Source organism: Cynoglossus semilaevis, chromosome 12, assembly GCF_000523025.1.
Source record: "Cynoglossus semilaevis isolate Cse_v1.0 chromosome 12, Cse_v1.0, whole genome shotgun sequence".
Taxonomy (NCBI): domain Eukaryota; kingdom Metazoa; phylum Chordata; class Actinopteri; order Pleuronectiformes; family Cynoglossidae; genus Cynoglossus; species Cynoglossus semilaevis.
In genome coordinates this window covers 9,551,836-9,567,545 of record NC_024318.1, presented here as the reverse complement: position 1 = coordinate 9,567,545, position 15,710 = coordinate 9,551,836, and the positions used below count along the sequence as shown (strand labels likewise).

The 15,710-nt window shown below is 44.0% G+C and overlaps 1 protein-coding gene across 1 annotated transcript; it reads right to left on the bottom strand.

Moving 5' to 3' along the window:
• Positions 1–1,265: 1,265 nt before the first annotated feature.
• c12h10orf71 (chromosome 12 C10orf71 homolog) lies at positions 1,266–15,614 on the bottom strand. The gene is made up of 2 exons (XM_017037045.2): positions 15,298–15,614; positions 1,266–13,033 (listed from the first exon to the last, which is right to left on the bottom strand). The coding sequence occupies exon 2, from the start codon at positions 12,839–12,841 to the stop codon at positions 1,580–1,582; it is 11,262 nt and encodes a 3,753-aa protein (XP_016892534.1). The 5' UTR covers positions 12,842–13,033; positions 15,298–15,614; the 3' UTR covers positions 1,266–1,579.
• Between the last annotated feature and the right edge of the window lie 96 nt (positions 15,615–15,710).

The following is a 15,710-nucleotide window of genomic DNA, read 5'->3' as shown; positions in this document are numbered from 1 at the left end:
GCTGCTGGACACAGTGCCATGGGTTTGTCTCTGGCTGTGGTTGTCAGACTGTCCCAGCGGTATGAAGCCTGCTGCTTTATTGGGCATCTCAAACTGCTGAGGCAGGCCTTCTGCCGAGGCTGCGAGCGCTGCCAAAGCCAAATGGAATTACACAACAGATTTAACCCTTGATACATATGACCTTTGATGGATCGTTGTGATGGATGGATCCAGTGGAAAATGCATTTTCTGGGTTGATGAAGTGGCTCAGTCCTCTCCAGTCGTGATCTGTGTTTGTGTATTAAACATGAGGTGATATCAAGAAGAGGAAACGTTCCACAATGATGATTCTCTCAGAACAACTGTGTGTCTTCTTGATTATGTCCTCTACTTGGGGTTTCCCTCAAGTTTCCTCTTTACACAGTCTGAAGTTCAAGTCTTATAGCTTCAGAGAAGATATTACTCTCCTCTGCCCTGTAGTGGTGGAAGCAAGTTACTGCTTCTCAGGGGGACAATAATTCTGTGGGTTACTTTTAAACAGAGGAGTATCAGCAGGTGATTTCATCACACATTTAATCTTAGTTTGTGGATCAAGGGAAATCAAAGACGAGATATTTTCACATCGTGTTATTCCAATCGCTGCTTCATAGTCAGACAAATGTTCTCTCTTTTTGTGTTTCTGAACTCTCTCAGGACGTACGGTAGTGCTCCCTGAACAACACTTTGTAATTATGTTATCCAGTCAGTGAAAAGACTTCACTCTGAGTCATTCACAGTTAGCAATAGCAGAATGCCAGCTGCAGTATTTGTTTTTTTTTTTTCATTTTGGCTGGTGAATGCCAAAATAAATTTAATCTGCTGAAAAGGTTTTTTTTTGTTGTTTTTTTTACTTAACATGCATGTTAATTAATGCATTTTTTATAGCATACATGTTAATTGAAAAAAAATAATGATAACAAATTACTTAACAGAATAAGGTGTGCTTTTTTTTATTGGTTGAAGTCCATGTAACACTATTTACTTCACGGCACCACAGAGACAACTTTACAAATGGACCACAGCATGAAATTAAACCTTACAAACAGGAACAGTCATGTCAGTGTGCTTTAACATGGTTCAGTACAGAAACTACACTACACAAAAGCTGCAGCTCTGTGATATACGTTGCGGTTTAACAATGCTTCATGCATCAAAAACTCAACTAAATGTTTGATTTCTTTGAAAGCAAATAACAGAACAACACTATGTTGACTTCGTCTGACGGTGTACAAGACAAGAAAACATGATTTTTTTTTTTTTGTCTTAAACAAACATTCTCCAGCTGTCGTTCTCCCGGGCTAATGATCACACCCATCTCACAAAGAAACATATCACACCTTCTTACATTCAACATGAAATGGAATGGTGAACATAATAAATAGCTCAACAAAAATCGTACACGTTAGCAGCAAATTAACAGCATGTCAAAAACCCTCTGTGTAAAACTACGGGCTGAAAACATTCACTCAGAAGCTTAATTACTTTAATGGTGTTTCATTTCCTGCTGTCTTTACAGTATTTACACGTCTTTTTTTTATGTTATAGCTTTTGGTTTGTGTTCTCACCAGTCGGACACCTCCATAAAATCTTCCAGTTCACCCATAGTTATTATATCACGCGGCTGATATTGTGTGTGGGCTGAGTTTTCATTTTCACACACTGAGCTTCCTGCAAGCTGGCGGTTTGTGTCACACTCTGGGAACGCCTCATATGAGCCGTGTGTGCTGTAAACCCTGTTATACGTCTTCTCGCTGTCATTAACAGTGTCCATGTATGGGGTCTTCTCGGGGCTGTGGTGATGCCCCTCAGAGTTCCCTCTCATTTCATGGGTTTGGTACCCATAGCTGTGGTTCCCCCCTATGGACTGTTGGTTCTGGAGGGGAACCCCAGAACCCAATGACCTGTAGGGGGACAAAGAGTTAAGTGCTGGTTGGTAGCTTTGAGAATAGCCATGGTAGCCGTGGTAAAGCATGGACGGTTTGGCAGTAGTAGTGGCCTGGGGTTGGTTTTGCTGTGGCTTGACTTGCATCGGGGTTTGAAGGTGAGGTTGTGGGAAAGTTTGCTGTGGCTGGGTTCGAGTGGTGCTCTGTCCAGACTCGCGCACGTTGAGTTGAACGTACTTTCCGGTCTCTGGATCAAAGAAAGTCTTTGTTTTTACTTGAATGGGTACATCCACTACATAGTACTGACCAGAGCCAAGGTCTTGCAGTACTTTGCGCTGGGTCAGTGGGTAGGACTGGGGATAACCTGTCTCTATGCGGTACTGTGTCACTGGACCTGGATGATTGGTGTGATACACAGTTGGAGAAGAGGAAACACGTGGTACCGTTTTAAGAACAGTACTGTTGGGGACAGAACCAACAGTAGTGGTTGTGGCAACAGGTACAGTACCAGCAGCAGTCACATGGGGTAAGGCAATGGAAATGGGACCAGTTGCATGTGGGGAAGCTTGGACAGAGCGGCGAGATGATGGTTGATCTACAAATGATGAAGATGAGCTGTGTGGGGCTTTGGCAAGGGAGATAGGTGAGGAGAAATGAGGGTAAGCAACAGCATGCTGTTTGGAGGAGTCTACCTCATTTGAGGCTGAAGGAGGAGAGTTCAAGACCTCCTGCAGCGGTGTCCCACCTCCAGCATGGCTATTATCTGGTGCTTTAGACAATTCCTTCTTTATCCTTCTTGACGTCAACCTTTTGGCCCTTTCTAGCGCTTTCTCGCTCTTTGGAGGAACAGTTGGAGGCTTTCCCATCGAGCGGGACATATCACTGCTGTAGCTACAGGCTGATTCTGGTCTCTCATAATCATATAGTCCCCTTATGTCAGCCAGGTCTGCAGCACTAGTGGCGAAGCTCTCCACACCCTCAGACATGTTGCTAATGACAGATCGTGAATCGTCCTCATCCATGGCCATACTCCTCCTGGAGAAAGGCCTGTGCTGTGGTTGATAACCAGACAATTCCTGAGATGTGGACGTAGGTCGAGACGAAGAGAGTTCTTTGATAGCAGCAAGTTTGTTAAACCTTGTTTCAGAATTGGCAGGAGTTCCTGCCCCCTGTCTCAGTGTCTCCTGCTCCTCTTCTATTCTCTCTGACGCCTTCTCGACCGGTGAACCTACTTGGAATTCCTCCCCGAGGTTCTTATGGAAGCGTGGTTTGACAGGCTTGGTGAAAGAGGAACCTCTGCTGGTGTTATCCTTCACTCTAAACATCGATGGTTTGACTGCCAGAGCAGGAGAGGAGGTGCTGGATCGAGGTGGAGCTGGAGATGTAGAGCCATGTGGCCTGTAGGTCCTGGTGTTGGCTCCTGAGTCCTCATCTGGTTCTTGCACCGATGGGTTGGTTTTTGGTTGGGAAGGCAAAGGGGAAAACAGGTGTCTTTCTTTGACTTTTCTCTCAGATGCAGTTGAATTGATGGCATAATATTGTAGAGCATCTCTCATCTGTGCTGCCTTCCTCTGCTCCTCCATCTTCTGCTCCTTTTCTCTCTGAGCAGGAAACATTTCACTGTCTCTGGTTTTGGCTTTTAGCTCGTCCCCTCTTTGAGATGTCCATCTCTGTCTCACCGGGTCATGTTGAATGGTTCCGTCCTCTCTGGTTTGCTCCTTTGCTAGAGCTCTGATGTCAGAGAGGACTTTCTGTTCTTCAACCAGTGCACCTTTCGTTTTTTGTTCGTCAACTTCAATTTGCTGTCGCTCCATTGCAGCTCTCTCCTCTGCCACTCTCCTCTGCTGTTCATGTACAGCACTACTGTGCTGCTCCTTTTTAGCTGCTCGCCTCTGCTGAACTTCTTGTAAAATCCTGTGCTGCTCCTCTTGAGCTGCTCTCCTTTGCTGTTCCTCTGCTGCTCTCCTCTGCTGCTCCTCTTGAGCCATTCTCCTTTGCTGCTCCTCTGCTGCTCTCCTCTGCTGCTCCTCTTGAGCCATTCTCCTTTGCTGTTCCTCTGCTGCTCTCCTCTGCTGCTCCTCTTGAGCCATTCTCCTTTGCTGTTCCTCTGCTGTTCTCCTCTGCTGCTCCTCTTGAGCCATTCTCCTCTGCTGTTCCTCTGCTGCTCCCCTCTGCTGCTCCTCTTGAGCCATTCTCCTTTGCTGTTCCTCTGCTGCTCTCCTCTGCTGCTCTCTTTCTTTAGCTTGTTTTTGCTGCTCCTCTTGAGCCATTCTCCTCTGCTGTTCCTCTGCTGCTCCCCTCTGCTGCTCCTCTTGAGCTGCTCTCCTCTGCTTTCCTTTTTCAAGTTCAACTCTCCTCTGCTGTTCCGTTTGCTCAGCTCTTCTTTGCTGCTGCGTGGTTCCACTTTGTTGCATTTCTAAGGCTGCTACATTGTCTTTCTGAAGTGCAACTCTCCTTTCCTGCTGTACTTGTGGTTTTTTCCTTGGCTGTTCCTCCTGTGCTGTTCTCATTCTGTGCTCATCTGCAGCTGTCCTACGCTGTGGCTCAGGTGCAGTTTTTTTGTCTTCTGTTATGTGATCAATTTCCTTTACTTTTGCTTCTTCTTGCCTTGGCTTAACTGTCGCCTCTTCCAGTCTTGGAGCAGCTTTGTTTTCTTTTATCTGCTTGGCTTTTCCTTCTTCTTCTGCTCTTCTTTCTGCTTTTTGTTTTTCTCTCCTCTCCTTGATCTTCAGAGCTATGGCTTCCCTCTCTTTCGCTCTTCTCTCCTCTTCCCTTTGAGCAGCTCTTCTTTCTTCTTCGGCAAGAGAAGCTCGACTTTCCTCAATGATGCGTTTCTTTATGTCTTCTGCTTGTTTTTCATATTCGATATAATATGCTGCATTTTTCTCCGACTCTTTTACTGCTGTTTCTTCTTTCTCTTGTGCGACCACTTCTTCTCTCTGCTTTTCTATCCTCTCATCCCTGGACATAGCTAGTTTATTTTCAAATGCCTCGTTCTGTCTTGATGCTCTCTTGCCTTCTCTAAGGTTTTCCTGCAATGACGTAGGTTGTTGATGGGAGTCCTGATCCAGATTGTTCATTCTTTCATCTTTTAAGGAACGCTCATGTTTTTCCTGCGTATTGAAGCTCACAGGTGACACAAGGTGTTGTGATGCTGATGTGTTTTTTGGTTTATTGACAGCAGTCAATGTGAGTGTTGTCTTCAAAGCAGGGTTTGGAGCTTTATTAGCAGCTACCTGTTCGTTTTGGCCCTGGTTCTTGAAAAGACTGGTTGGGGACTTGATTTTGTCTTTGACACGTTGTCCATGTTTTGCTTCGAGCTCTGAAACACCTGGGGTGTCCGACAGCATTTTCTCCTGCCTTTCTTTATCCCCCAGTTTGAACATCCCAGTTTTTTGATGTTCTTTTTCAGTGATGGGAAAGACTAAAGCTTTGGGCTCTTTGTTTACTTTGGCACTGGCCTCAGCCTTGTGTATTGAAGTCTGCTCCTTTACAGGGACTTCTTTTGGTTCAGTATCAAACACTGGACGTCTGCTATGTCTTGTGTGTATTAATGGAAAAAATCCTTCCTTTTTGTTACGTGGAAGTTCCTGGATAGGGTTTTCTCGCTCTTCTGAAACAATAACTTTTAATCTAGCATAGTCAGCTAGAGCCGATATCTCTGGTATCGTAGATGCTCTTGGTTTTGGTTTAACTTCAGATTTTGTGCTGACTGAATTTTCCCTTGTTGGATTTGTCGTACTCAAACTCTGTTTTTCACTGGCTGATGAACTTGAATGGCTAGACGTCTGATGTCCTTGATTTTCTAGTTTTTTCTGATTACTCTGTTTTTCAGACACAGATTCAGACTGTTTGGAAGCCGACGTGCCCTCAGTTTCACACTCGTTCTTCTTTGTGGTTTCATGTTGAACTTTTGTTGCACTTGATTCCAATGTTTTCCTTAAAATGGGATCTAAGACATAGGCTTCATTGTGCAATTCCTTGTACGATTTACTGCTGGGAGAAGCCTTGTTTGGTTTTGATCCTGGAAGTTCCCCTCCCTTTGAAACACTGTCTAATGTTTCTTCCACATATTTGCCCTTGTGAAGTTCATCACTTGTTTCTTCTGCTCCTTGCACTTGAAAGTACCCTCCCTCCATAGGCTCTGACTTTGAATTATCTACAGATTTCTCAGTTTCCTCGACCATTACGGACTCTCCGGTTTGAGCTTGAACTAATCCACCAGTGGCGTTTCTGTTGTTTTGTTGGTTACTGTTTCTCATTGACGCAGAGAGCTTTTTCACACTTAACAGCACATCCTGTACTCCTAACTCTTCTTCTTTGGTGACCTCCACCTGTCTTTCACTTTGTGCAGCAACTTCTTTAGGTTCAGAGGCTTTAGCCACATCAGAAAGGACGGCAGCAGCACAAGGTTTTTCTGATATGTTTTCTTTGTCCCTCTTAGCTGCTGCAGGTACAACTCTTATAGCAATGCTGTCGATGTGCAAATCGTCCACTTCCTTATTTTTCTCATTTTGTGTTTGGTTGAGCTGTATTTTTGGAGACACACATGGAGGTGATAATGCTTGGGTGTTTTGTCTCCTTTCACCCAGCAGGGGTGCATTACTGGAATCCACTTTCCCACTGTTGGATGGACGTGTGTTCATAATCATGTTTTCATGTTTCAACAGATCAGATTGGCTGGGGTTCTGTTTTATATCAGCGCCTGTGTTTTCAACTTTGACTGTAAGACTCTCTTTAGTATTTGTTGTTTTTGTCTCTTCTTTCTTTACACTCTTGACTGAGTTTTCTGCCTTTTTATTCATGGAAACTTTTGTGTCCCCGTCCATTACGTCTTTGTTATCGGGACGAGGTTGAATTCCAGACAGCGCTGTATTTTTAGCAGGTGCAGTAATTATTGAAGATGCAGCTTTTTCATCCACGTGTTCTTGCCGCTCTGTCTCTGTTTTCTGTCTTGAATTTACAGTACTTTCTTCTAGAGAAATCATATTCTCAGCCTTTGATGCATTGTCCTTTCTTTCGCTCAAAATTTCTAAATCACTTTCCAGAGAATCATTCAAAACCATTTCAGTTGGGTTTTTCTTTTGTCTCTCACACCTTTCGTCTGCAGTCCTGTGCTTGGAGACTGCTGCAGTGAGTTTATTGGATGATTCATTGACTTTACTCACTCGATCTGAGGGGTCTTTTATCTTGTTTATATTCATTTGTTCTTTGGAACTGTTGGCCTCCACGTCGTAGTTCTCAGAAGGTTTCCTTTCTCTCACAGTTACCATTATGGCCATTATCTGCAAACTGTCATCAACAACAGATGTCTTGCTCTGATCTTGAAAGACGAGATTTACAGAAGGTGCTGAGGCCTCGAAAACAGATTCATGTTTATGCTCAGGATCTTCTGTAGTCCTAGCGTTCTCACTTCCAGCTTTGACCTGTGACAGACCTTCATCCTTCTTGCTGAGGGTGTCACTGTTTGTAGGCGTACTGTCTTCATGTTCCTCTTTCTGTTTTTTGGACTTTGTTCTATCTTTTATTTCCTGTTTTGCTCTGCTGTTCTTGGTTGGTTGTTCTTGATTTTGTAGAGGTGATGTAACTAAAAGATTCCTCTCTAATTTGTTGCGGCCCTCATCTGTTTGTTTGGTACAGCTCTGTTTCTCCTTTGCAGTACCAGGTGATTCTGGTAGAGTGTCATTGATTTTCTCTGCTACTTTGTGAGCCTGTTTCTGTGAATGGTCTACCGACGGATCAACGATTGCTGTTGACATCACTGGTATTTTGTTGGAGCTGGTTGGTGTTGAGGACTTCACTGGTCCCCCTTGTATTTCTGCAGGCTCCATTAGGGGCTTTGTTGTGGTATTTCCTGACACTGTGCTTTCATGTTTCTTAGGCACCTCCTGTGACGGTGGTCTCTGGCGTACATTAATATTCTGACCGCCTGCTAATTGCTTGGTTGAATTTTTCGACATTAATCCGTCTCTTAAACCTTTTTCTTTAATTGCTGAAATCTCCTTTTCCGCATGAGCTTTTATCTTGGACGTCAGGATCTCTTGTTTTGTCTGTGCTCTCTCTTTCTGGGTCAGTGCTTTGGGAGGAGTGAAGCCAAGATCTTTACTCTGAACTGTGGTGTGCTCAGTATTTTTTGCCTTTCTGTCAATGGAAGGCGGTTTAATCAAATCTGAATTTCTTTGCTGTGAAATATGTTTCTCCTTCACAGCGTCACATTTTTGCCGGTTTCCAATAATGTCTTCTTTGTCAGCGGCGTTACAAACGTCTTTGTTCTCAACATTTTGGGGTGAATGATTAGTAGTGGATAATGTGAATTCTTTTAATGACTCACTGTAAACATAGTGACCATCTGTCACATCGACACAGTTACAGTTGTTAACTTCCTCCTTGTTTTCTGCATTTTTTGTTCTAAGTTCACTTTTTGGACTCTGTTTGTCTTTGGTTCTGTCCTGGTGTTCTCTCTCTGCTGCAGCCGGAGGTGAAACTGGTGTTTTCTCATCATTTGAACCCTCATTTTGGGATACTTCCTTAAAACTATATTTCGCTACTATTTTTTCATAATCACTTCCTCCTCTGTCAACTTGATCTCCATCAGTTTTGCTGAAGTCACTGTTTTGATGAATGTCTGTCGGCTGATCATGTTTTTTCAATTCCTCATTGTTGTTCACATAATCCCAGCTCATGTATTCTCCCGTTGTACTGAGAGGATGTTTTACTTCTCCTCTCATTTTCACCTTAATCTTGGCCAGTTCTGCCTTAGCTTTGGCTAATTCCATTCTTACCTGCTCGACCTTGTCTGGTTCACCTTTGACCTTTTGCTGACCAGAGTGTTCTTTTCCAGTCTTAATTAACATTTCCATGTTAGTTGGGTCTGTTTTTGGTTGCACTGGTTTGGTTAGCTCTGACTTGCACATGTCTGGTTGTGTTAATACTGGCTTTGCTACCTCTGGTTTGGTTGACTCTGATTTCGCTGACTCCAGTTTAGTCACCTCTGGTTTCACGAGCTGAGTTTGTGCAGTCTCTGTTTTAGCTAGCGTCTCTGATTTAGCTAGTTCTGGTTTTGTCACGTCTGCTAATGCTATATCTGGTTTTATAACTTTGGCTATTTCCAACTCAGGTTTCTCCAACTCAGCTCTGGTTAGCTGTACTTTAGCTACCCTTGTTTCTGCTTGATCTGTTTTTGCTGGGTCATCTTTCATTAGCTCTAAATTGACTTTCTTCTTTACTACTGCCTCTTTGGCTTCCTGATGTGCATTTTGTTCTGAATTAATGTGACCTGCTTGATTGACATATTTTTTGGATTTCTTTTCTTTTCTAACATCCTCAACTTTAATATCATCTTTGACCTTTGCCCCTTCATCTGCCTTATTTTTTTCCTGTTCAGCTTCAGCTTTCTGCTGTTTTATTTGCTCTCCTTCAGTTTGTTCTTCCTTCTGTTCCTGCCTTTCAGCCTGTTTGTCTTTAGTCTGTTCCATTTGGATTTGTATCGTCTCTGTCTGCTCTTTCACCTTTCCTTTACCTTCCTCTGCTCTCACCTCCTGTACAGCCTGTGGTTTTGCCTGCTCTGTCTTCACTGGTGGAGTCTGAATGTTTCCTTTTTGTTGTATATCTGCTTCAGTTTCATCACTTTTGACCTGCTTGCCCTGCTCCTCTTTCACCCGTGTTTCTCCCTCTTGCTTTGGCTTCTCTGTTTTATTTTGCACTGGTGCCGGTTTTGTCTCCAGCTGTTGCTTTTTGGCATCTTTTGATCCCATTTCTTTAAACGTTTCTGCCTGTTCCACCACCTTTGTCTCCGTTTTTGCTTCAACCGTCCTTCCTGTCTCACACTCCTTCAGTTCTGCTCTGGCCTTTTCTGCACTGACTTCCTCTGAAACAGTCTGCCCTGCTAAAATTAACCTGGCCAAATCGGCTTTGGGTTGCTCCACTTGAGCCTGGCGTTGAGCTTCTGCCAGCTCCGCCTGGGTGTGTGGTGCTTTTATATGTTCACTTGTGGCCTGTTCAGCCTTGACCTCAGTAGGCTGTTTGAGCTTCACCTGTGTTTTTGCTGTGGGGGCAGCTGCAGGGTCAGGATTAGATAATGGACTCTTCAGCATGTTACCGTCGAGCTGTGGTGTTGTTTGTACTTGCTGGAGACTTTGTGTTTGGTATCCATCTGGTAGTGGAACATTTGGTTTTCTCTTGCTTGTTTTATCTCTCTCGTTGTTGCTAGCATGTTGGTTTTTCTCAGTAAACTGTTGTGGAGTCAAACTGTCTTCTTTGGATTTGTCTCCATTTATGTTTTTGAGATACTTTTTAGGGGCATTTTTGTCCGTTGTTTCTGCTGGTTGCTGTTTGTAAAACATGTCATTTTCAACAGAATAATTACTGACCTCTCCGGCATATTGTGGTTGTTGTTTTAAAATGTTGGGATGTACTGAACTGATGTTTTTATGAATAGATGTTCCAGTTCCAGAACTCTGCCTTAGGTCCATTTTATCCATTCCTTTATTAATAACTGGATGATTTTGTTCTTTGTATTTGTTTAAAGGTAATTTAAGACTTTCCCTTTTGGTGTCTGCGCTTTGGTAATCCTGTGTCTGAGGTTCTTTGTCTAATGGAGCACTGATCTCTTTCTTCCAATGAGCATTGAGCTTTTCTGTGTCTTGGCTGCTCGTCTGTCTCCATTTATCCTGTGAGAGCACACTACCATAGTTTTGATTACAGGTGTCCTGGAGCTGCTGAGGTCGCATCACATTTGTTAAATTCCTTCCCATTGTTTCATTGAAATATGGTTCAACGCCGACGCAGGTGTTTTGCGTAGTTTCTGCAGCTGAGTAAGAAGCTTTAAACCCGTGCACATCTTCTCTCACAGCCTCTACATCATCTGTCATACTCCGCTCAGCGAATGATAACCTGCCGTCATGAAGACACTGTCCATTTGTCAGGCGATTGGGTGTAAAATTTTCAGTCACGTGACCAGTAGACACAGATGAATAACGAGTCTCGCCCTGTCTGTGAGGCCTTTGGTAGTCCCTTGGAGCGTATTGGGAAAATTGAGCCATGTGAACTGCTTGGGGATTAGAATTGAGTGATGCCATGGATGGATCTGGGTTTTGATACTGGTTCACATATGGGTTAGCGACAGCATGTACCCTGCCGGAGCCTTCTCTTTGTGTGGACTGAAAGTCTGGTCCTGTATAATCAGGGAGGTCAGTGATGGTGTCACGTGGCTCCTGGACTGGCCAGGGTTTCTCCGGCACCTCATAGTTTTTGAATGGAGTGGGGCTGTAGGTGTTTTTTACTCTTTTCCTGTTGTCTTTAAGGTTGAAGAGAAAGCTCGTGGCTCTAGATCTGTAACTGGACATCCTAACGTCGGGAGTAGCACCCCGGCTTTCAGCTCGCACAGGGGCATGTTCTATGAGTTGAGGGGAGGTGGAAGCTTCTCCAAGCCCTGACACCTCCGCCCCTCGGTGGGCATACTGTGCCGGTGGTGTTGTATACTTTGCATTCAGAGGGGCTGTTTTACTTCTGATAACGTTCGGTGCCACCGTTACTGTATTATTACCAGGAGGAATTGAATCGTCTGAGCTACAAAGTGCTCCGTGTTGATTTCCTACCATTCCTGTTTCTACTTCCTGCTCTCTCCTGACTTTAAGTTTTTGCTGCAGGCTTTTCACAGAGGTAATAGTTTCCCCGACGTATCGAGACATCTCTGTCGTTGGTGAAGCAGTCGATGGGCGCTGAGATGGTAGCCTGTTTGTCCCGAGGCTCTGAGTTCTCTTCCTGTGGGTGTAATGACCCATCTGCTCTGACTCACAGCGTTTTTCCACGGCCAGTGCTTTCTGCAGCACTGTAGATGTGGACGTGGAGCGTGGAGGAGAGGGAGGACCAAGTGGAACCATGTTATTTGTGGGATATCCCATACCTCTGTCTTTAAACCTGCAAGTATTGTGTGGATAGGTCTCCTGCGAAACCTCCTTGTACATGGGTGTCTCGTACCATTTGGGAAAGTGAGAAGTGTGCATGAATCCTGAGACCTGTTCTTGTTTGAAAGGAAACCTGTTGTGATTCCTCCATACCCTGAACGGACTAAACTCGCTGTGTATGAAGACGTGTGAGTTGCCGTTGATCTGTGAGGACATGCTGTAGTTACTGTAGGAAGCGCTGTGGAAACCTGAGTTCATGTGAGCCACTGCTGCTACCTCAGAAGGATAGAAGTTGGAGTCTCGGTATGGGAGTTGGCCGGTGGTCGGAAGATAATCAGCGTTAAAGTCTCCTGAGTGTGAATTGGTGAATTCACAGAGTTCTCGTTGGATACTCATGAGGGCAGATTTGTCCCAGCTCGGGCCCTGACCAGTCTCTTCGTACCTACCGCCCAGCCCCGCCCCATCTGTGTGTCGGTCAGAGTTAAAAGTTCTGATGAGAGAGGAAATCCTAGACCCACTGGTGCGATGGTGTGAACTTAACTCGGCGACTCCGTTGCTATGAGACTGCTCGTGCCGAGAGGTTTCTACGAGTGAACGCTGGAATGTAGCAGAAAGCCTCTCCTGCATCATTTCCCCATAACCCTCCCAGTGTGGATCTCTGTGAACTTCAGCTCTGTGCATCCCTGCGTGAAGCCACTCCTGTCCGTACTGCTGCATTCTGAGGCTGAAGCTGTCGTGAGCAGCTCTCTTCAACTCCTCCCTCTCTCTGCTCTCTCTGTTCTGGCCACTCTGGTTCAGGGCCAGCTGTTTTTCTCTGTGGCTGCAGGGTGGAGATGAACAGAGGTCTGAGTCATTGTAAATGGCCTCATCTCCAATGCACAGACTCCTGAACGCTCGGTCAGTCAGGCTGCTGACCTCACGGTCGGTCTCGTCTTGATAGGACCCGGTGCTGGAAGTATCACTGTAGCCTCCGTTGCTACGCTTTCGACGTCCGCCACTCTTTCGGCTGGAGCGGCGTTTCTCAACTGAGGTCATGATGGAGTTTTGATTACACGGCGATCTGACCTCAGTTGTTCAGTCATACACACCAACACAGACCTTAAAGTTATAGCCTGTGTCTGCTGTGGGAGCTGAAGGATGTGGGGATGTTTAGTCAGTCACCCCAGAAACATCATGGATTTTTAGAATGCTTCTTTCAAAAAGTAAATCCTGAAATCAGTTGTTCTCCTGCAGGACAGAGGAAAGAGCATCAGTCCAATCCTGAACTTAAAACCACATTTTATTCATCCTAACAGAGAGGATAGATGAAAAATATCGTTGTGCCCTAACAATAGTGAATGTCAACGAAAGCTAACACTAGCACCGCCTTCTGTTACTGTTAGTGATAAGCCTCAGTGAAACACTTCAAAGGATATTTATTTTATTTATTTTATTTTGTATTCACCAACTGTGTGGACATGCATCTTCTGAATTCGTTTTTCTCAAAAACAGACATTATTAATTTGGTTTTCCAGATGTTGGCAGTAACCATATTAGTTAATTTTTGATGATTGAACAGTTAGTATTCACCAAATGAAAGCATAAACTAAACACACACACAGAGATGTGTGTGATTTCTCATTTCCTTTGAAGTGCTTTAATGTATTAAAGCACAGTTGGGAGGTTAAAAGGTTTAATGCAGAAAATATAGCAAAAGCATCTCATGAGATGTAGGTTTCTGATGAAACGCAACGCACAGTCAATGGAGAACGTTATAGAACACATGAAAGGACAAACAGTACAACACAGGAGTTCTAGAAGACATCACATGACTGCGTTAAAGAACATGCACTGCTTGTCTTCTCTGTCTTGTCTGTTTTGATGAATATTCACCAAACGTTTTTTTTCCCCCTCGGATAAGTTAAGGAGGGCAAAAAAAAATCCAATGGATTTATTGCCTAAATCCTGCTAACAGGAAGTCATTCTTAATTCTGTCTTATCTACTTGAAATTAAACAGTACATTCCTGACACATTTTTCACCCAATGGGATTGATGGTTCTGAGCCCTAAATGTTCAGGGTAGTTTCCAGAGCATCAGCCAAGTTTAGGACCAGTGTTTGCAGGAAGGTTCCGGGGACCCTCAGTGCCTCAGTGACTAGTTTTAGAAACGCAGGCCTTTTTTTTCCACCTCCTTTGCATTTAGCAGCAATGATCTGTATGTGGTTCTGAAAACAGCACTGTAAATCCTCCTGCTCACTCTGACCTTCAGAGACGCTGCTGGGAATAAAACTACACTGTTGCTACACGCAGAAACACGGCTTCACGTGAGAGTTAAGGAGGGCACACAGGACACACACACAGAGAGAGAGAGAGGGAGAGAGAGAAAGATGTACAAAAAGACCAAGTTGTAATATTACACTGGAAGCACTTCTACTGGCTCCAGGTTAAAGAAATAAATCAAAAAATCATTGAAGTGCAAGATGAAATTTAAATTTTTTTGGGTATTTAATTAATGAAAGCTGAAAAGAGTCTGAAACACAGGTGTCTCATCTGTAGGACAAGAGATAATGAGTGCTACAGGTGGTCGTTCCATTGAAACTCTCTGTTTCATAAATAGAACGACTGCAGTCGTATCTGTACAGTTGATACAGCCGAGGCCTCGGGGCCAGCGCTGACATATTTACAGTGTGCCTGACCTCGGCCTGTTACTCTCAGTTTGCTGGATGCATCTATTGCTTATGGGTGGACTTTCAAAACGGCAACAGTGTCTGTGTGTGTGTGTGTGTGTGTGTGCACTTGGTTTTTGGCTGCATGTAGCTCACTAATCTCATAGTCCCTCTGTTGTAGTGGGATGGTTAAATAAAATGTTTGTACATTAACAGGCAGTGAGGTCACATCATGGCTATGTTCTGGTGAGATGAACTGCAGCTGCCAGGCAGCAGCACCTTTCTCAGAATACTCAGTAGTTCATTAATATCTGCTGACCCGCAGGTCGTTCATCTTCAGTGCATCTACAGTATTAAACTCAAACCGATGCACACAGGTTTAAATACAACACACTGGTCAGTGACTGAGTGGAAATTATTTAGGGTTAGACTTTGGGTTCGTTTGCACAATTTATAAACAACACACGTGTGTGACCCTGATCTCATGTCTGTAACTGTGTGGCTGATTTCTGCTCATTCTTGCGTGTGACAGATTTATTTTTGTCCAGTGACGCACCGCCAACGCTAAAACCTGACACCAAAGAGGCCTTGTTTTCACAGTATTGCATCTAAAAGTGACCGTTACAAACCACTGAGTGCAAATAAACAAAAACAAATTCTGTCTCCTGTGATTAAAAAAAAGAAATAAAAATTAAAGTGAAATATGGCTAATCAACAAACATGTGTGTTTATTTAGATATTTTTCTCTTTTAATTTACTTGGGTAAAATATACAATCCAAAACACATACAGTTACATTTTTACTTTTTTTTACTCTTAGTTGTGATTTAAAAAGATAACGTCTTACCATCCATGTGTATAGTCCATATTCTAAGCCTTATTTTAGGCAAATCTCTGCAAAAACCCTGCGTCTCCTGTCACCTCATTTGGCCGCTCCAACTCCTGATCATGAAATAAATCCGGAGCAAAAAGCTCCTTTAGTCCACCGACTGGTCCTTGAGTATCTGACCAGTTGAAGGCAGCATAACTCGGGGACCAGACAGAAATAGAGGACTTGTTCCCACAGAGAGTGTCCACCATGGGGGGACAGAAAGAGAAGCTAGCATGTGGGTCTCCAAGATCCCGGGTGTCGGGTGTCAGACAGATGAAACAAACAGCCTCTCAACTATTTTTAAATCTGGACACCAAGCTGTTGGCTGTTAGCGGCTAGAGAGCTAACTATCGGAAAATGTTTCAACCGACTGGGGAGAGTGGGAAGAG